The 20,846-nt window shown below is 43.1% G+C and overlaps 1 protein-coding gene across 36 annotated transcripts in view; it reads left to right on the forward strand.

Annotated features, from left to right (window-relative positions):
- Window positions 1–20,846, forward strand: part of NRXN3 (neurexin 3) — a 1,571,803-nt gene that overhangs the window by 107,484 nt on the left and 1,443,473 nt on the right. For 22 of the 36 annotated variants that reach the window (XR_006705193.1, XR_006705194.1, XR_006705195.1 and 19 more), the window contains exons 4-5: window positions 12,509–12,538; window positions 15,483–15,494. The exons of 6 other annotated variants lie outside the window; for them this stretch is intronic. Coding sequence is in view for 27 of the 30 variants with exons in the window: in XM_045451709.1 (XP_045307665.1) it covers window positions 12,509–12,538; window positions 15,483–15,494 (42 nt within the window). In the remaining 3 variants the exon portion in view is untranslated. The remainder of the gene's footprint in view (window positions 1–12,508; window positions 12,539–15,482; window positions 15,495–20,846) is intronic. 8 more of the 36 variants (XM_045451711.1, XM_045451715.1, XM_045451740.1 and 5 more) reach the window with 1 other exon arrangement.

Consider the following 20,846-nt stretch of genomic DNA (forward strand, 5'->3'; position numbering starts at 1 on the left):
CCACCACTGCTGTGAAGCAAGGCCGAGGAATCCCACTGAGGGGGAACGAAGGGACCGATACTTTTCAGAGGTTCAACTGTATGCCAGGCACCCATCAAGATGTTATATCCTTTGCCCAAGGTCAGAAGCAGGTATGGTAGGCACCAGGATTTAAACACATATCTGGGATTTCTGCTCTCATTCTGCCTCCTTCTGGCTCTGCTACTTTCCCTGGGGGTTGTGTGACCTTGGGTAAGTCATGCAACCTCTCTTTTCTTTAGTGTGGAGGGGTTAAATCAGATGGCCTCTCAGGCTTCTTTCATTCTGAGGATCTAGGATCCAGCCTCCAACTGACATACCTTGGGGAACAGCAATCAGGAAACTGCCTTCTTGGTTACCAAAGACTCAACAGTTCCCAACATCAGTGGTACCTGTACAGTATTTTGTCTTTTCTTTCCTATTCTTTTGGGCACATTTGCTTTTCTCCCTTATTTCTTAGGAAAAACACCTGAGCTTGTATTATGAGCCAGGCACTAAAAACCTAAGTTTTTGCACACATCATTTAGTTTTTTTGACATCCTCAGGAAATAGATTTTGTTATTAGGCCCATTTTACCCATGAACAAACTGAGGCTCAGAGATGTTAACTGACCAGTTCCAGCCAGAAAAAAGTGGCAGAGCAGGATGCAAACGCTGGTGTGTCTGGCCCTGGAGAGGCCTCATGGCATCATAAGTTTCACCAGAATGTACATTCCACAAAGGTGCACCCCTGTTCACTATTTCTATGCTCTGGGCCTGAAACAGTGCCAATAGATCATAGGAATGGAATAAATACTGGCTCAATGAATAAATAGTGCTCAGGACTCAGCTCTTAGTTTTACCCCTCACTCCTCTGAGAGAAAGTCTGCTTTTTGTATAGGTGTTCACCCTGAGATAGAAGGTAATTGAATCTTTATTCAGTGCCTGTCTTGGGCTTGGGTCAGTGGGGGTTGCAGGCAGTAGGGAATCCACCATGGCTGTGCATAATTGGATTGGAAGGGGGTCCTCAGCTGGGCTAACAGTGATCGGCTTCCAGCCAGTTGCCCACTGGGGCCGGGGAAAATTCCCCCCCCCCACCCCCACCCCTGGTTGCTGTGGCTCTTCTTGATGAGTAAGTGTGGGTGGGGAGCTGCTTCCTAGCCTGCCTCCAGCTTTGGCTAACTCAAGGAGGTAGACCACTGGCCCTTGGTGCCTTTTTCTACATCATTTTAAAATCATGTCCTTTACCGTCCTAGCAAGGCAGACCTACTCGGGTGCTGCTTATGGTCCCAGTTTGTTTCTTAGTTCTGTAGGGCAAAGTCAGAGTTAGAGCTGGAAAAACATCATTAGAAATATCTCACAGTCTCACTGGAACAGTACTGCCCCACCCCTCCTGATCCTGCCAAACACGTGGGGTATATATTTATTGCTCCAGTGATGATCAGGAATTGGTGGCATTAAGAAGAATCAATGAATGCTAAATGCACTGTAATGTGTGGGAGAGTCTCATTCAAAGATATGTATCCTCAAAATGCCATTGGTGAGACCATAGAGAAACTCTTCTAGATCAATTCCTGCCTTGTACAGGTGGAAAACTGAGACCAGAGAACTTCCGTATAACTTAGGTAAGTCACACAGCTTGTATATGGCAGCTTTGGTGACCTTCTCAGTCTGGAGACCTACCTAGCAAGGTCTGGTAAGGACCTGAGCTAAGCTAGTTGGTTTGTGGGGCTAGGTCTCAGGAGGGCTAGGGAGATGAAATGCAGCTGAGGGTTGAGGACAGTGGGTCCCCTGTGGGGCAACTCAGTTGACTATGACCATGGAGGAAGGCACCTGAGGATACACTAGGCAGGTGGTCTGTTAGTGCTGCCAGTTTGTTGGAAGACTGGTGTTGCCAAGAGGTGGGAGGTGGGGCAAAGAGAGGGCTCAGATGTACCACTCTTCTTGATAATGACAGTGATGACTACATACTTTTGAGCCTTCCCTGTGTTCCATGAACTGTGCTAAGTGCTGTCCATACGTGGTTGCACGTGATTGTCACAGTGATCCTGAGAAGATATTTTACAGGAGTGAGGCATGGAAGAGTTAACTTGCTCAAAATCCCATAGGTGGTAAGAGGTAGAGCTGGGATTTGAATTCAGGTTTGGGATGGTTTAGAGCAGTTGTTTGCAAAGTTTGGTAAGCAGCAAAAATCCCCTGGAAAGCTAGTAAAGGAGATCCAGGGTTATTAAAGTAAGACATTTCCCCCAGGTGATTCTGATAATGACCAAAGTTTGAGAACCACTGTTTTAAAGCAACATGATCTGGAAGGTAAAGGAACTTGAAAGCTCCAGCATTAGCCACTATTTTCTACCTTATAAACATTAAGGGAGGCAGGAAGTTGGAGGGGCAAGTGGAAAGGAGGATGGAATGAATGATTCCCCCTTTGAGGTCCAGTGGCACCTTAGGTTATGGGGCTAGTAGAGCCATCATCATAATACATTATAGTCAGCTGTGTATTGTCCTTCACAAGCCCCTTCTTTGGCCACTGTGGGCTCTCGAAGGACATGAGGTGTCGTACTTTTTGAGAACAGAGATTTATCCATGCTTGCATCCCCACTACCTGTCACATTGTATGTGGTCATGAAACTGTTGTTAGAAACAGCATTTCAGGGATGGAAAGGACCCAAAAGGTTATCAAGACTCTGTGCACCTAATTTTTTTAATTTCTTCTGTAAGAGTTCATTCAGACTTGGCTTGAACCCCTACCGTGATGAGCAGCTCATTGCTCCTTTCACCATTCCATCCCATTCCAAGAGCACTGAGTGTTCCAAAGCTCTTCCTTATTCTGAGTCACTCTAGCTTTTACCACCTGTATTGCTTCCAGCCCTTGGAGACACACAGAATAGATCTAATTACACTCCCAGTGTTTGAAGACGGGGCTTTTGTCTTTAAGGATTTTCTTTTCTAAAGGCTAAAATATCTCCAGTTTCCTTGGGCATTCTCATACAAGGGTTTTAAGTTCTCTCATCCAGATCATTGTTTTCCAAAAAATGACTTTTTTTTTTTTGTATCCTTTCCAAAGAAGCATGCCCACACTACATACAGTATTATGGACATGTCCCAACCAGTTCATTAGAGAGTGAACCTACTGCTCCCTTTTTCTAGACTTCCTACTTGTATCCGTGGTGGTATGAAATACCTTTGCTTGTTTTTTTAATGACTATAGCATTAAGTTGAACATAAAGTCACTGAAAATCTTTATTGTTTTGTGTGCACTGCTGCTAAACCATTTCTCTCCCATTCCTGTTCTGTGAAATGGCTTATTTGACTTAGACTTTGGGATCATCCTTTGATTTTGTTCAATTCTGCCCTGGATTTTTAAAATCAAGCACACTAAGATCTATTAGGGTAAAGTTCTTTCATCTAGTGCATCAGCTGTCCCTTCCAGCTTTGTGTCATTTATGAATAAAGAACAATTTTAGAAAAGTTCATGACAGTTGGAGTGTAAGAACTTCTCCTTTGGGAAGAGTCTCTTCTAAAAGCCACAGTTGCAGATCCCTTAACCCTTAGGGTATAAAGCATGACTGCCTCCATTTCTTTTTTTTTTCCATGGTATTCATGCAAGAGGAAACCCCAACCCACCTTCCACCCTTAAAGAGGTGAAATAGTTTGCAAAGGCCCTGGGTTCTTGCCTCTGCCCCATGGTTATACCATACAGAAGCTATTGGTGATTCCTGGGTGACATTAGAAGAAATACTTTCTGTTCAGTACAGCCACCAAGCTGTAAGTACAATGTTGGTCTAGAGGCAAATAGTTTGTGGGCTCGTACAATTATATCCTACAAAGGGTTTAGTGGTGAGAATGGCACATGGTGGCAACATGGAAAGGCAAACCCAGAAGCTGGGACCTGAGTGCATCTGGCTTGGAGAATTAGTCTCAGGCTCTCTTTGTCATCAGTCCAACTATTCAGTTCATCCCCAGTACTATTCACGGCTCATGGAAAAGCCAAAAACGTATGTAAACGGGTGATTGTCCCAAGTGTCAGCTTATGATTGCTGTCAGGTGATTGATTGAAGCTTTGTTTACTCTCTTCCTTTTTGATTCTGGGTGGTGATCTCAGAGCATTAGTTTGAACCATTTAAAATAGTCATTTTTATAGGTCAAAAGCAGTCAACTCTCGGTTTTGTATGATTCAACCTAATAGCTGGCCTCTTTAGATATCATCTTGGTTCATAGAGGCATAGTGTCTTTGAGTTGGAATAGATTTTTGGTAATTATCTCCAGAAACCCCACTCTGACTCTCTTCTGTGGCATTTCTGGAAAGTGAGACTTCCCCTATTACTCCACCCTCTCTGTTCCTGCCAAATTTGCTTGCTCCCTTGTCTTGCCTGTGCAACTTTAAAAATACTTGAAGGCAGCTCTCCTGTCCTTTTATTGCTTGCTCTTGTTTAGGCTGTAAGTAGCAGTTTCTGGAGCCATTCTTCACATGGTGTCGTTTTGGACCCCTGACCATTTTGATTTTCTCCTTTGGACACATCCTACCTTGTTAATGCTCCTCCTAGTGTATGACATCATTTTCTGAACCAAAGCCGTAGGTTTGGTACATTCAGTGTTGAGAAGAGGGAGGACTATTGTCTTATTTTATTTTGAGGGGATAGGAAGTGTTGTGCTTAAGTGCCAGAATTTACATTTATCCCTTAAGATTAAATTTCACTTTTGCCTGTTCGCATCCTTTTGGACTCTGATTTTGATATATAACAAATTAGCTATTCCTTTCAGCTTTAGTTCTTCACAACATCCCGACACGTGCCAATGAATGTTTTCAGCCAGGTCACTGATCAAAATGTTGAGCAGGCGTAGGCTCTGCTGTAAACTGCTGGTGAACCCCTGATAGAACAAGGAAACTACAGTCCATGATGAAGGTCAGGGAATTGCCCAGGGGAGGGCTGGTTTGGGCACAGTTGTGGAAATAGGTGAAGGTTTCTTTCAGACCCATCTCTTCCCTTTAAATATTCCTCTCTCCTTTCCTACCCTATTTCCTGAGTTATGTCTCCTACCCAACAGTGCTAGACTTCCTCAGTCTGTGACTGCCTGTTTTTGTCTTTCCTTCATTCAAAGTCCCTGTGCTGCCCCTGTCTTCGAAGGAAGATCTTTGGTTTTGCTTTCTGAGGATTTCACACATAGGACAGTGTCAATGGCTGGGGAACCTGAGTGTGTCTCATATTCACATTTGCAGTTTAATGAGGGGAGGTGGCTTAATAGCCCTAAAATATGCTCCAGTAAGTCAAGGCTTCATGTTTTAGAAGAATCTGGGTGTGGGGATTGGGGAGAGGGAGGGAGATGGTGGCCTTTTAAAAGGGCTCCTTATTGGGGCGCCTGGGTGGCGCAGTCGGTTAAGCTTCCGACTTCAGCTCAGGTCACGATCTTGCGGTCCTGAGTTTGAGCCCCGCATCAGGCTCTGGGCTGATGGCTCAGAGCCTGGAGCCTGTTTCCGATTCTGTGTCTCCCTCTCTCTCTGCCCCTCCCCCGTTCATGCTCTGTCTCTCTGTCCCAAAAATAAATAAACGTTGAAAAAAAATTTTTTTTAAAGGGGCTCCTTATTCATGCTGGACCAGAGTCATAAATAAAGTTGAATTAATATCCAGGCACTATTTTCTGCTCTGGAATTCTCCAAGGCTTGTCTCTTCCTTTATCCACCAGCACTGAAGGAGGCAGTGTGGCTCGTGTCATAGCTACCATCACAGCCTGGAGAGTCCATCTGCTGGCTTAGAATCCTCACTTCACCACTCACTAATTAATGTGACTGTGGCTCTTAGGCCTTGGTTTCCTTACCTGTCAACTTGAAATTACAGCAATGCCTTTCCCATTGAGTTGTATTTAATAAGATGACACATAGCCATGTCTTGTCTGTAGTAACAAATATTAGCTGTTGTCATAATTCTTTTTCCAGATTTAACCAGATTTCCTCTCTTTTGAGTACTTAAAATGTCAACTTGTATATTTCTTCTTTCTTCTCTCTTTTCCAAATTCCTAGTCACCCGTAGTCACTGTGGCTTATGGATTCTCCTCATTTGGCCCCACCCCCTACCACCTTCACTTCTTCACATCTTCTTAGTTCCTCTGGAAACATCAATGACTATTTCTATTACCTTCTGATTTTATGTAATTACCCTTTTAAAAAGTTCTTGTGGCTTCATAGGCGTTCAGTGTTAGCACTTGGCACTTGCAGCAATTAGTGACATTTAATGTCTCTACTTCAGCATGGAAAAAGAGATGATATATGTGGATTTTATACTGGGATAAGAGTTACCCTGGAAGTGAATGAAAGAAAAGTCTTGGCAGGAATCACTTGCTTTTTTTTTTTTTTCCTGAATCTTTTTTTTTTCTTCCTCCCATGAGTGACTTCTTTCCTCCCTTGAAATACTTTCCCCAGTTACTCAGGCAGAATGAAGGAAGGTAGGATGGATTGAAAACCATCTGAGGTGGGTGGGATATTATAGGTTTGAGAGGGAAACATTATTAGCTTAAATGATGAAGGCCTTCAACTTCTGGCCTGGTTCCTGAACACTGCATCTTCCTTTTGCCTATTTCAGTAAATGGTTTCTATTCTCTGTATCAGTCACTCTCATGACAGGCTTCATGATGGCCATAGCTGCTTACAAATGACTTTGCTTTCATAGCCATTTCCATTCTCCCAAGCTGCCAAAGCTGCTATCTCCATGGGGATTTTCCCAAAGGATGTAACAGTATTTAGAGGGCCATACGTATATTTTGCATATAATTTACATATGATTTACAGTCTGTTCTACGGCAGTTTCAATTTTGTGTGCCTTACCTACTGGTGATCTTTTTCTCTTCTTGTTCTTGCATCTACCCTGAGAACTTGTGCCACAGATAGGTAGGCACGAGAGGGTAGGATATAGCACTAGAAAGAGTGGGGTGAGGGATAAACATATTAGACATCTTATTGGGATCCAGAATGGTCCCTGGATCCAGCTAGCATAGCACCCTGTCAGGTTGTCACATCTAGATAGGAGACACTTTTCAGTTGCTTTCAATTTTTTGTAATTGTTTTTTTTTCTTTAAAGGTGCTGTAGTTCCATAGGAATTCCGTGTTGGCAATTCTCAATATCCTGCCTATCAAAGGCTCATCCGAGCCCACCTCTGGTTTCCTACCCTCCACTAGGTGAACTTTTATGGAGCTGACTTTTGAGTCTTAGTTGAGGATCTATTCAAATCCAGAGCTCATGGTGAGATTGTTGAGGAAAGATGTGGTCCCTTTTGCTTCCCTGAGCCCCTGTTCCAAGCCATGTCTTTCCTTGAACATCATACCCAGAATAAATGCCAAACTCCAAACCCAGCCAGGTGCTAGCTAGTACCAGGGCTGGCTGTGTAGCCTGCAGGGCTATTGCTGACCCTCTGTTGCTGAGGTCGATGAGAAGACCAGTCTTCATTTTTCCCCCTTCCTCATCAACCGCACAGATAACACACACCCAGCATAGATTCCTTTTTTTCTCTTACTAATTATATCCTTCTCAGTTAAGATTTTTTGAGCATTATTTTCTGTATCTATATTTGAAAGCCATATCGTTCCCTTTTCTTTTTTGAATGTAAAATTTTATTTTAATGTTGAATATGATGGAAAAAATAAAAGAACCTCCAAGCTATCTTCACACTTCCCTCCCATCTTTCCCAGGTTAAGTCTCAGTGCTTAGCCCCTTTTTCTTTGATGATTCATTGACTTACATGGGCAGAGACCCTCTCTTCCATGAAGGAGAGGTGATATACCCTGATATTTGTCCTGACTTTCCTGCAGACATTAGACCTACATTTTAAAATGCACCCTAGACATTTTTTGCTTAAGTGATTCTTCTGTTTTCTCAACTCATCATGCTTAAACCAGCACTCATTATTGCCCTCACTGCCCATTCATCTCCCAACCCACCCCACCTTCCTATTTCTGACAATGTTCACTCAGCCTCCCATCCACTCCTTCCCTGAAAAACCTCATCAGTCACCCAACGCCTGTTGGATCCTCTTTTTCCTTTTCCTCCCCGTTGCCACGATTCTAATCTAGGCCCTCTGCCTGTGACTGATCTTTCTGCCTCTGTCTCTTTTCCTTCTCATCTATCCTGTCCGCACCATTGCCAAAGCAATCTTCCTCGACATCATTTTCCCTGGGTCATTCCCTTGCCCATGAACCCTCAGTGTGCCCCACCAGCTGTAAGATCCTTAGCCTTGAAAGTCAAGGCTTTCATACAATGGTTCCTGTTCTCATTCTTAAGATCACCTTTCATTTCTTCCTTATATGAACTGTTTATATGTGTTTGTTGTTATTTGAATAGCATGTATTACATGCCTACCATGTGCCTGGCAGTGTCCTAGGTCCTTCTGGAAAGTTGAACAGGAAAGCCCATGCAAATTCACTCTGTGGTCCAGGGCTTTGGATTCCCTCTTATACCAATTGCCCTGTGGTGTTACCTGGAGTGTCCTGCATCTCTTTAAATCCTAAACCATCTTCCAAGGTTAATTTCAAATCCCACTTTCCTCCAAAAACCTTTCCTGTACACCCAGGGTCCCCTCACAGTCCTGTGGTCTTTATTGTCTGAATTCATCATTTGACACTTAGTAATAACCAATTCATTCATTCCTCATTCAGTCACCAAACATGTACTGAGCACCATCTATGTGTCAGTTATTGTGCTAGGTGTTGCCTCACACATCAGTATGTTTTTAAAGCATAATAAAAATAACAACAATAACTCTTAGAAAGCTCTTACCATGTGCAGGCTCAGTTTTATGTATATTCACTTATTTAATCCTCAAAACAACCTATGAGTTTAGCATTATTATTATCCAAATTTTGCAGATAGGAAAATCAAGGCACAGAGATGTTCAGCAAATTTACCAGGGGTCACAAGCTAGAAAGCAACAAAGCTAGGATTCACATCTGGCTCAGAAGTCCTTGATCTTAACCCCTTTACTTCACTGTCAGATACCAGTAATATATATCACATGCATGTTTATGTAAATATAAACACATAACATCTTCCCAGTTAGACTCTACACTCCTACAGGTTAGTGACCATCTACCATACTTGTTTGAATCTCCAGTATCTTATCCAGTCTTTGCATCTAGTAGGTACTTGCATCACTTGGTTGGTGGATTGTTAGTTCTTCCATTCATTTGACCAGCGGGGGTGGGGGGGAGCGGGGAGTGGAGTGGTGGGGAGGGGTAGCAGCTGAGATTTTTAACAGCAGGTGGGAGAGTCTGGGAATAAGAGGGGACAGAAACCATTACAGAATAGAACTGGACACTCTGGGATCTTGGTTTCCAGTTCTTGACCCTTCAAGCGTTGAGAATAGATTTGTATAAGAGAAGATACTGATATAAAAGCTCTTGAAAGTGGAATAAAATTTCCTTGTCCAAAAGCAAAATAAAACTTAAACCATATTATGGTTGTAGTTTCTCCCTCCACCATCCTGTCTCTTGTCCATTTTGCTTCTTTGCCTGCAAAACCAATTTTAACATCAGGATCCCAGATTTACATTCTTGGTCTAATATTTCTATTTAAGATTTTCATAAGTTGAAGAATATGAATATCTTATTCGAGTTGCAGTACTGCAACTACATATGTAGCTTAATAAAGCCTGATAAGTACATATTTGAATTTAAAAAAACACAGGTGGTGGGTTATTTGCCTTTTAAAAGGATTCTTTCTTTTACAAAAGGATCCACTGCAGGGTTTCATTAAATATCCAGTTCCTCTTAATGCATTTATCATACAACTTAATTTACCCAAATTTGATTTATATGCCATTCTAAAGGGGTAGCTCTCAAGTTCTAGTGAGCATGGGAATCACTTGGGCAACTTGTTTAAAATTCAGACTTTTCCCCAAACTCCTTCCCAAGATTCTAACTTATTAGGGTCCTGGGTCAGGAGCCCAGGATCTTCATTGTTAATAAGCATCCCCAGGTGGTTGATGTAGGTGGTCCCTGAAATACACTTTGGGAAACACTGCTTTAAAGAAACACATGTAACACATAGATGAACCCCATCTCCAGGGCTTTGGATTCCCTCTTATACCAATTGTCCTGTTTACTCTTCATTCAGTACATTTTTTTTTTACAATATCTATTTGAGTCAAAAAAAGACAAGACTCTACCACGTCTTCTCTGAGCTGTTAAACATCTTTAATTGTAAGTGTGAAATGTTTGTCCTTTCATTTTTAAATTTAAAAAAAATTCTAAACTTTCCCCACTAGCTGTATTTAGATGTAATTGATGTACAACGTTGTGTAAGTTTATGGTGTACAGGGTGTTGATTTCATATATTTAAATATTGCAAAATGATGAGCACCATAGCATTAGCTACCACCTCCATCTCTTCACATAATCACTATTTCTTTTTCGTGGAGAGCGTTTAAGCTGTACTTTCTTAACAACTTGCAAATATATAATACAGTATTAGTTTCTTTTCATTTTTAACCCCTTCTTTTGCTCTTAGGTTTCTTCTTGGATCTTCTTCTCATTTCTTTTTTTTTTTTTTAATTTTTTTATTGTTTATTTATTATATTTGAGAGAGAGAGAGACAGAGTGCAAGTGGGGGAGGGGCAGAGAGAGAGGGAGACACAGACTCTGAAGCAGACTCCAGGCTCTGTGCAGTCAGCGCAGAGCCCAGCATGAGACTTGAACTCACAAACCACGAGATCATGACCTGAGCTGAAGTCAGACACCTAACTGACTGAGCCACCCAGGTGTCCCTTCTTCTTCTCATTCTTTTTTTTTTTTATTAAAAAAAATTTTTTTTAACGTTTATTCATTTTTGAGACAGAGACAGAGCATGAATGGGGGAAGGTCAGAGAGAGAGGGAGACACAGAATCTGAAACAGGCTCCAGGCTCTGAGCTTGTCAGCACAGAGCCCGACGCGGGGCTCGAACTCATGGACCGTGAGATCATGACCTGAGCCGAAGTCAGACGCCCAACCTACTGAGCCACCCAGGCGCCCCATCTTCTCATTCTTAATTCTTACAACTCTCCTATGAATATTCAGTTTTCCACATAACGCACCTGCCTGCCCCGGACCTCCCCTTTAGTGCTCTTGATCTGGATGGTGAAGGCAATGGCTTGGTCCAGAAATATCAGGCATTTTAGGAACAGTGACTTCCACTGAGGCTTCTCTTAGCCAAATATAGGGCCTTTTGTCTTCTCTCCTATTATCCTTTCTCAAAAAAGACAAAAAATTATTTTTTACACAAATCATGACAGCAAGTTAGTTTGGCATGATTCCATTCCTCTGTGAGTATATTAATCCTAGGTCTGCCAGAAATGTGCGTTTAAAATGTGGTTATAGGTTAATGAAATTTGTTTAAAAACTAGATTCCATGACATTTATGACACATGTATGTATGTATTTAATATATCATTGATCTTTTTAAACTCAGATGGTTGACCCATATTTTGCCTCTGATTACATTTCTAAATCTCTAGTAATCTCCAAAAACATTTAGGGATTTCTATACTTTATGGAGATTTTTCTCCTTTGTTAATCCTGTATGTCCCTGAATTTCACTTTGGGTAAAGGTTCTGTGTGGTGACATGGAGTTTGTCAAATATCTCCAGTAGTAATAAAAGCGATGGTAGAGCAAATAACTGGTGCAGTTGGTTACTGGTTGGAAAATCTTTTCTTCTAACAGATCTATCAGAGTTTATGCTTCTCATGAAGTAATGAGCTCTTAATAGCCTCGTTTGACTTCCTTAAGAACATAGCCAGAGGTTGTGTTATTTGTTAATTGGGATTTTGGTGTACCTTCTTTAACCCATTCAGTGCTGGTCTCGACCTCCCTGATCAAGGGCCAGAGACCTTCTAGGACAAGATGGGGGTGGGGAAGCGATGGAAGGCAAGGCTGTGGTCGTCACTGTCCAAGACAAAGGTGAGAGGGGAAACAGTTTCAGGTTGTCTGAGCAACTCTTGGAAGCAGGAACTCATTCCACTTTTGTAGAAAAGAATACCGTATCCAGAAAATAAAATTGGGTGGTAACCTCTGGATGGTGGGATTACAACGGATTTTTTTTTTCTTTTCTGAATTTTCCAAAACTGCTTCAGTGACCATGTATTAGTGTAAAAAGCCATTTAAAAGAAAGAAGGAAACATGCTTGGCCTCACATCTTGAGTCTCCTTCCTAAGGGACCTAATCTTTACTCGATTTATTTCAAATCCTGAGCATTGCATAGAACAGTGGCGAGTGGAAGGTTCTCAAGATGAGGCCCAGAGCAGTTCGGTAAACCAAAGAGTGTCCTTGACCCGGAGGGTTGACCTGGAGGGCCGCTGTTCTGTCAGCAGCAGGGAGGTGGCTTCTCAGTGTTGGTTGCATGTGTGTGAGTGTGGATGTCCTGCCACTCACTCCTCCTCTTACTTGAGAACTAATTGATGATTGCATTGCATTGGGGATTTTTAACTTTGTCTTCTTTCTTTTTTCCTTCCCCTTCCCCCTCCTCACCCCTTTCCCCCTCTTTTCCTTCCTCAAGGCCTCTCCCACCTCATGATGAGTGAACAAGGTAGGTGCTTTGTGCTTGTGGCACTGCAGCTGCCTGAATTGCTTGCCTTTGTGCCTCTGGCTGGTTGCTCAGAGCCTCATTATTGCTGGCAGGCCATTTGCTGCCTGCCCCTCCTGCTGTGGGCCAGGCTGGCAGCGTGGCCACCCTGTGGTGGGGGGGGTACCTTTCCCAATGCATCTTGGTTTCCTGTCCCCATCATCCCCTTGGCTTGTCCATTCTACACCACCATTTGTCATTCTGGGTGCTGGCCCTGCCAGGCTGCCTCCAAGAGAGAAGCATGAAACAAGGCATGACGGCGTCGATAATGGGGGTGAATGAAGCTAATTTCAGAGCAGCAGAGCGGTTAACTTCCTCCTGCTCCTCCCCAGGCCCCATGCTGGGGCCCTGTGGTTGGGGGAGAGGAGCTGGGCTTCTCCCTGAATTTCACTCTGAGTGAAGGTTTGCTTTTTGTCTTCCCCTCCATCCTACTGCCCATTGTAATGACTTTCAGCCCCACATGGTCAAAGGAAGCCCTTGGGGGGTTGACTGTTTTCACTTTTATATAAAAGCAAAAACCACCGAAAGAACATGCTAATGTCTTCATGGCAGGATTCTAACTCATTATACACCCTGAAGAAAACTGCATATAAAGATCTGTAAATTCAGCATCTGCAACCTAAAATATTCAAATATGCAGGGAATGAGCTGTGCAGGAAATTCAGCTCAGCTAAGCACAGGGTGGGCTGTGAATGAAGCCTTTTTCTCCTAAATAAAAATTTTCCACATCATCAGCCTAAATCAGGATTTGAGAACTGAGCCTACTTAAAATTGTCTTTTCCTTCACTGTTCAATTGCTACTATTGTGTTTCTTCTGAGCCTTGGGATGATTGCAAGATTGGTCTACCTGCCTTGCCCTGACACCCAAAGAGTATACTTTAATTTCTCTTGTCTGTTTCTTTTGAAAATAAACACAGGACTCAGTGTCTCTTTTGGAGGGCCTAAGAAAAGGGGAAGATGGGGTCCTTCTGTGTTTCCTGGTTTTTCTTGATCTTTTGAGGAGGATGGGGCACTCGTGAAGGGCCAGTCTCCCTTCCCTGTTCCCTTACACTAGACCCATCAGATAGTGTTGCCATAAAGGGGAATACGCTTAGATACAAGAAACCACTCAGGGCTGAGAGAAGTTGCTTATGATGTCCAGGGAGCTGATGTGGGCAGTTTTGGACACCCTGACTTGATAAGACAGTGTAAAGAGGAAGCACACTTTCCCAGTAGAAGTGTATCCTCCAGACCTGAGCCAAGATCTATGATGTGCACTCCAGACTTTCAGTGAAGATACTGTCTGATACAGAGTGAGTGTCAAAGAACAGAGCTGGAGGCAGGAGGTCAGGTGAGTTTGTCAGTGTTAGATGGAGCTCTGGAAGAGACTGGGATGAAGCCTCGCTATTCTTGTCTGAGAGTGAGGGAAGTTATCTGCCAACAGCAGGTAACCCTGAAGTGGGTATGAGCAGAAGGTGTGATTGATGTCAACCTGGTGTTTGGGGCTTGAGAAAGTTAAGCACATCTCTGTGAAGCAGGACGACCCAGGCTCTATGAATTGCTGGATCTGGTGGCCTGACTTTGATAGCAAGTTCCACCAGAAAAAGCAGACCCTTGGAGTCCTGATGACAAGACCCCCTTTCTTTCTTGCCTTGTGCTCCCCTTTGCTCTTTAGGGGTCCTCCTAGCTTCCAACAGTGGCTTGGGGGTGTGATGGCATCATGTGGCTGCTGTGACTGGATAGAGACTAGGCAGATAGGCTAGGCTAGTGGGACTTCTTTAATCTTGATTTGGCTTATTTTAGACCCTTTGGAGGTGCAGCTCAGGTGTTTTGGAGGGCTCAATCCCAACATTGTTATGAACAGCATGTGGAGAATCTGACCTGTACAACTCCTCCACTTTCTCACCCCCTCCTCAGCTTCTCGTGGGTCCCTGGCATCAATGTGTACCTGAGTAGAGAATTCACACACACTCATGTACACATGCTCTGGAGGTAAGTCAAGTACTTTCTAGAAATAGAGTCTTTAGGCAATGAAAGAATGACAGACACAGATACTGGGAGTTCCTCTTTAGAGAGTTTTTCATGAAAGGATGCAGAATTCTTCTGGGTGGTCAGTGCCTCTAAATTTTTAAGTTGCAGTTTGCAGTTTAATATGTTTTTAAGAAGGTCCTTTGATTGCATTCCTCTCCTTTCCTGTTTTCCTCACTTCCTACTCCCTTCTCTGTTCTTGCCCTGTGATGATTGTCTAAATAACCAACTCTGCTTCCCATCTATACTGCTTTCCTTCCCCTATTCCTTCAACATGAAAGAGATATTTCTGTCTGGTTCCCACGGATTCTCCAGAATTTGTATCTGATGCCTGAAAATATGTCTGGAAATATTTAGGTGTGTTGTGTGTGTACCACCTGTACATGTATGTGACACTCTTGGTCCTCAAGACTCATGTTAACATTGGGAAAATACCAGCGGACGTGGCTTCTCTGAGACTTTCCCTAAGCAGTTTTACATACATACCAGTTACATTGGTTAAGTGTGTGCAGTTTCACATACATGTGGCCACGCGGTGCTTTTGCATGCAGACTTGGTCACGTTCCTAAGGATGGGTCTGGGAAGAAACGAATGGGAAAAGCTTAAATATGAAGCTGGTGAAGGCAGCCTTGCTGGTCACACTGTTTTGGCTTGTTTAGGCTTCATGTTTGTGCCTTTGTTTGTGCTGCTTTCTCAAGATATTGTAGTGCTGTTGCCTTTACTGTTGTGGCTTTTTGTTACGTATGTTACATTTCTTTGTGTGTCTGCAGTGTGCTGATGTTTTCCTCTCCCTGCTCTCTCCCTCTCCCTCTCTCTCTCTCTCTCTCTCTCTCTCTTACCGTCTCCATGGTGGACACCTTGCTTCCTCTACTTCATTGGACCTTCCACTTCATTTCTGTAGGTAGAAGTAAAGGTAGAGATCATTTTATTTTTCTCATTATAACTATCAATCTGCCTTCTGAAATATTCATGTATCCAAGGGGAGTTGTTGATTCTGATGAATACAATCCAGATTATAACTGAGTGCTTTTAACAGCAACTTAAAGAAATAAATAAACAAATTAAAGAAAAAAGCCAATGCTATCATTTCCCTTCAGTGCACTTCATGTTCAGTGGTTGGGGATCATTCCGAGTTGGCCTGCCTCTCTCGGAATCCAGGATGGGTCTTATCCATTATGGCATATTATTTCTAGCAGGAATGGGAGACTCTGAAAGTAGTTATGCTGAACTATTTTACTTAAAGGTGGGGTAGTCTAAGATCCCCTCCCAGTAAACGTGTTGAAGGAACAGGAGAGATGTGAAAGGGCCTACTGTGGTTTCTTTTACTCGGGGACAACTGCATTCGGGGACAGCATTTGTGAGGGAAGGATGATAGACAAGAAAGGGGAGAAGAATGGTGAATTGCTTGACATTTAATGTGAAATTTTGGAGATATTTATGTATTGCTGTTTTCTGTGTTTCCTGCATTTGGGGGAGTGGAAATGTTCTGACTGGGGGCAGTGGGCTAAGAAGGGTGGGACCGGGGCTGTGGAAGAACACAGGAATGACAGTGCATTCCATCGGAAGGAGAACACGGAGAGAGGTAACACTGGATTTTCGCTTCCAAAGTCAACCTTTTGCCAGGTAGGCAGGGAAAAGGAGAGGTGTTGAGCGGGTGGGCTTGCTCCGGTGCTCTGACATGGCTTTCAGCTTTACACCTTTGGAGAGCACAGCTCACTCTGTGCCAATGAAAGCTATCAGAGACGTGTGCCCAAGAACCTGGCTCACCAGCTCAAACTGGAATAGCTGTGCAGGAGTGAAGGGAGAGGTTAATTGATAAATTATAAATGCGTATCTGCATCTGCATCTGGTTCTCCCCTCTTCCCTCCTAATTCTCCGGCCCCATCTCTGTGGATCTGTAGGCTGCTGCTTGCTGAAAAGGCCAACAAATAACAGGAATAGGAAGTGTGAATTCTGGCATGAGGATGTTGGAGAAAGAAGGGACTGATGGGTTATTGAACATGCTGATTTGATACTAGTCTGTGAATGGGCCATCTCTCATTTGAGTCCCATGCTTTACTGGATTTTTGAAGTTATGGATGGTTACCTTGGAAGCAGTTTGGTCCTCTCCATTTTGGAGGTGGTCAATTGCCTATTTTTTTTTTTTTTACATGAATCACAGGCGGGCTCATTCTCTGAAACTTGTCATGGGACACCCTTACCCTGTTGTGAGCTTGGAGCCTTTTGAAAGGAAGTGGGGATGAGGGAAGGGGAGGAGGAAGGATGAGTGGAAGCATACACTTGGCTGCCCCTTCCACTTCTCTGCTTTATTCAACCAGAGGTGCCGGCAATCTCCTCATAGGCAAAGCCACCAATCCTTGCCCAGAACTCAACCCTTCTGAAGCACGTGGCACTGTGTCCCCTGCCTCTTCTCCCACTGGCTTCTACGAGATCACATGAGAATCACTCTTCCTGTCTTCCTCCCTTCCTACCCCTCCAACACTGTCCTTTTCTTTCCCTAATCCCCTAAACCATCCTGCAAGATAGACCTTTTTACCTTTTGCACATGGGTGTCTTATTTTCTTTCTCTGGCCACTGCTGCTACCACTGAACATGTCCTATGTACCAGCCATTGTGCCATATACTTTATATGCCTTATCACAATCCTTATACCTGTTTAATGGTGTAGGTGATGGTATTGCCATTGCTTTATGGATGAGTAGAACAAGGCTCAGAGAGCCAAATTACTTAAGTCAGATGGCTACTAAGTGGAAATGAAACCCAGAATCTGGGTCTCTAACCTCTACTCGTACTGCCTCTCTTGGATCCAAGGATGACTTCCCTGTATGTACCTCCCAACTATTTCCCTGGCACCAACCTGTCTCAAGTTCCAGCCTGTCACTTGCATTCTGTGGCACACATATCCATATCGCTGTCCCACTACTATATAACCTCAGTATGTCTAAAGTCAGTCTTCGTATCATCTGGCCAGAATCCAGGTTCTCTTTCTGACATCCCTGTTTTTGTTAATGGTGTCCCTATCCGCCTCATCACCCAGACTTGAAAACCAGGAATTGCTTTCTATCCCTCCTGAACTTTTCTGTTCCCAGGTGATCAGTTGAGAGAGCTTGTTGGGATTCTTCTCTGGAATGTCTCTTGCATCTCTACTGCCAACACCCTAGTTCACTTCCCACTTGGCCCTTATTAGATTATTGTCTTAGCCTAATCAGTCCTCCCACCTCTATTCTCTTCCAGTTTGTCCAGTAACTGAGAGGTGCTTAAACCCTGCTGTCCACCAAATGGAGTGCAGGATTAGCTATCTCATTGTCAAAGCCATCCATCCCTAATATGACCTTGTTTACCTTTAACCTTCTCTCCTGTTAATCTTAGATGCAAAATTGCTGCCAAATAGGATACCAGATAACCTTACTGGACCTTTCCTTGTCTCTTAGCATTACTTATTCTGTGTCTCTCCCCTGTAATAGCTCATTCCCCCTTTTTTTTCTGCCCATCGAAATCACACATAGATTTCATTTCCTAGTTGATGTTATCCTTGAGTGCTCCAATCAGAGATGAGTTCACTCTTCATGTATCTCTCTAATATTTTATATTAGAGTTATTTGAGAATTGGGGCACTCTGCTCTACAAGATGGCAAGTATGTATAAGACAAACATATTCATTTGTTAATGTCCAGATGTGTCTAGTATGGTAGGTTACATGTAGAAGGGACTCAGAATCTCTAATCCTTCTTATCCTGCTGTCAGTCATTTTCCTAAAAGTGAAAATAAAGAAAAATTAAAATTAAATCAGATCATGCAGCTCATCTGTTGAAAAGCTTTTGAAGGATTCTCATTGTATAATTGTCAACATGCCTTCCCAGTTTTATTTTCTACGATGTTTTCCACTCCATACTATCACTCCTGCCAGCTGCCTTTCTCCTGAAGTCAACAACTCACTCTGCCTGAATCCACAGTATGATTTCCTGCCTTTGGTCTTTGGCCTGAGCTCTGTCCTCTTTCTCTAATGTCCTTGGAACATCCTTCTCCTCCTTATCATCCTTTAAAGCCAAGCCTCCTAGGTGTGCCAGATTTTGTGCTTCTGTTATAGAGTACCTGTGCCAAACTGCCTTGAATAAGTTTATTCATGTGTTTCAGGCATCCTCTTCATAAAGGACAGAGGCTGTATCTTGGCCCTTTCTGTCACCCACACTGCACTTAGCTCAATATTTGGTCCCGAGTTGTACAACAACCTGTGCCTCTTAATCACTACCCTCATTTCCCCAACCCGCTGAGCAAAGAAGCCCCAGTGGGTCATGGAATGAGGCCAAATGTTCTGGTTCCAGTTCTTTCCTCACTGAAGCCTTCTCTTGGCCCTGTGTGTGCAGGTGACAGAGGGAGATGGTCACGGATTGTATCAGAATAAAAGCGGGAAAGGCCTTTGGGTTTATTCTTAGGAGCTGGTCAGAGAAAAGAAAGCCTTACATCTTGTCATTCTTTAAAGCTGAACAGCAAAGCAGTGAACCCATAATGGAAAGAATTATGAAGTTAAATATACAAAACTGAGCAGGGTGTTTAGGCTATAATGATAATCACCACATTCAGGAGGCCTTTGGCTGCACTGAGCCGAAAGCAAAGTGACTACCTGGAGGTGGCCGACCAAAGGAGTTACTCAGCAATGTGCCTTGGTTAGCTTTTTTGACCTGATTTTGACAGTCTATGTTTAAGTGTTTAGAGTGTGTCTTAGCCTCTATCCTCCTTTTCTTATTGATTTGGGGGTTGCCCATTCTGGGTTAGGTTACCAAATACTTTTCCTTGAAACTGAACTTAGAGTAGGTGTTGTAGACTCAAATGTCAACAGAGGCCTGATAGGTATCATCAAGGAGTAGATCTCATGTAAGAAAAATTCTAGGGTAAGATCGACAATGGGGAGTATTGGGGACCGTGGCAAACTGGAGAGCACAAATCCTGTCTAGGGCAGCAGCCTCTGCTCCAGCTGCTTGCTGCAATGAAGAATGTGTGCCCAGGGGCACCTGGGTGGCTCAGTTCGTTAAGCAACCAACACTTGATTTCAGCTCAGGTCATGATCTCACAGTTCATGAATTCGAGCCCCACATCAGACTGTCTGCTGTCAATGCAAAACCCACTTCAGATCATCTGTCCCCCTCTCTCTTTGCCCCTCCCACCACCCCCGTCAAAAATAAACATTAAAAAAAAAAGAATGCACGTCCAATGCCACCAGTTCCTCAAGAAAAGCCAAAAGTGGATTTTTAAAAAAATATCAGCTCATGGCATCTCTTGCTGTATGTATGTATGAACACACACACACACACACACACACACACACACACACACACACACGATTTGGCCCATAAGCCACAAGTTTTTGACCTTTGGCTTGAGGAGGAAGGAGTAAGATATTCCTCTAAGATTTCTTGCTGAATGTCAATAGTGGGAAGTAGTCATGTTTGATTAAATTTCTCTTTGCCTGTGGCATTGGTCAGGGTACAGTAATCTCTCTTTCATACCCTAGGCACTCCTGCCAGGGGGCCTGATCTACATGTTGGGTGAAGTTGGTTTTGTAGAGTAGGGTAGGCATGCTTAGGTAGTGTATACAAATGCTAAGAATGGCCAGGAAGAGAGGTAACAGACACCTGCAGTGATTGCCAAGAACTGGCATGATTTTTAAATAATTAGTGGCTGTTGGGATGAGCACTGGGTGTTGTATGGAAACTAATTTGACAATAAAGTTCATATTAAGAAAATTAATAAGTGGCATTTAATTTCTTTTTACCTTTTGCTTTACAGAACTCTTTATTACTGGACTAGATAATGTTGACCCTAAGATCTACTTTAGTCCACCAGAACTTAGAGACCTCTTCCGATTTATTTACACGTGTTTTTCCCCATGTAGATTTCATCATTGGCCTTCAAATGCTGAACTAATCAGTATTGGCCAAACTGGAAAGGGATAATCAAACTATATGAACTTGAACAGGATTTCATGTAGATTGTATTTTGCTGGTAATAACATTAAGAAAGCTGATTTGAGGAGTTGAGCCCTCTCTTGTCCCTGCTAGGACCAGAGAGCCCTGCAAATAAGTTACTGTTTTGATAGCCAACTGTTTATGCAAATTAGTAAATGCAATGCCAGCTACTAATTATGAAAATAAACTCATCTGTGCTCTATAAATATCTAATTATAATAAAATAGGGACAATATTACATTTCCATCTCTTGCCTCATCTGTTTCTCAACCACTACTGATTTGTCCTCTTGACAATGAATA

The sequence above is a fragment of the Leopardus geoffroyi genome, chromosome B3 (assembly GCF_018350155.1).
Source record: "Leopardus geoffroyi isolate Oge1 chromosome B3, O.geoffroyi_Oge1_pat1.0, whole genome shotgun sequence".
Lineage (NCBI taxonomy): Eukaryota > Metazoa > Chordata > Mammalia > Carnivora > Felidae > Leopardus > Leopardus geoffroyi.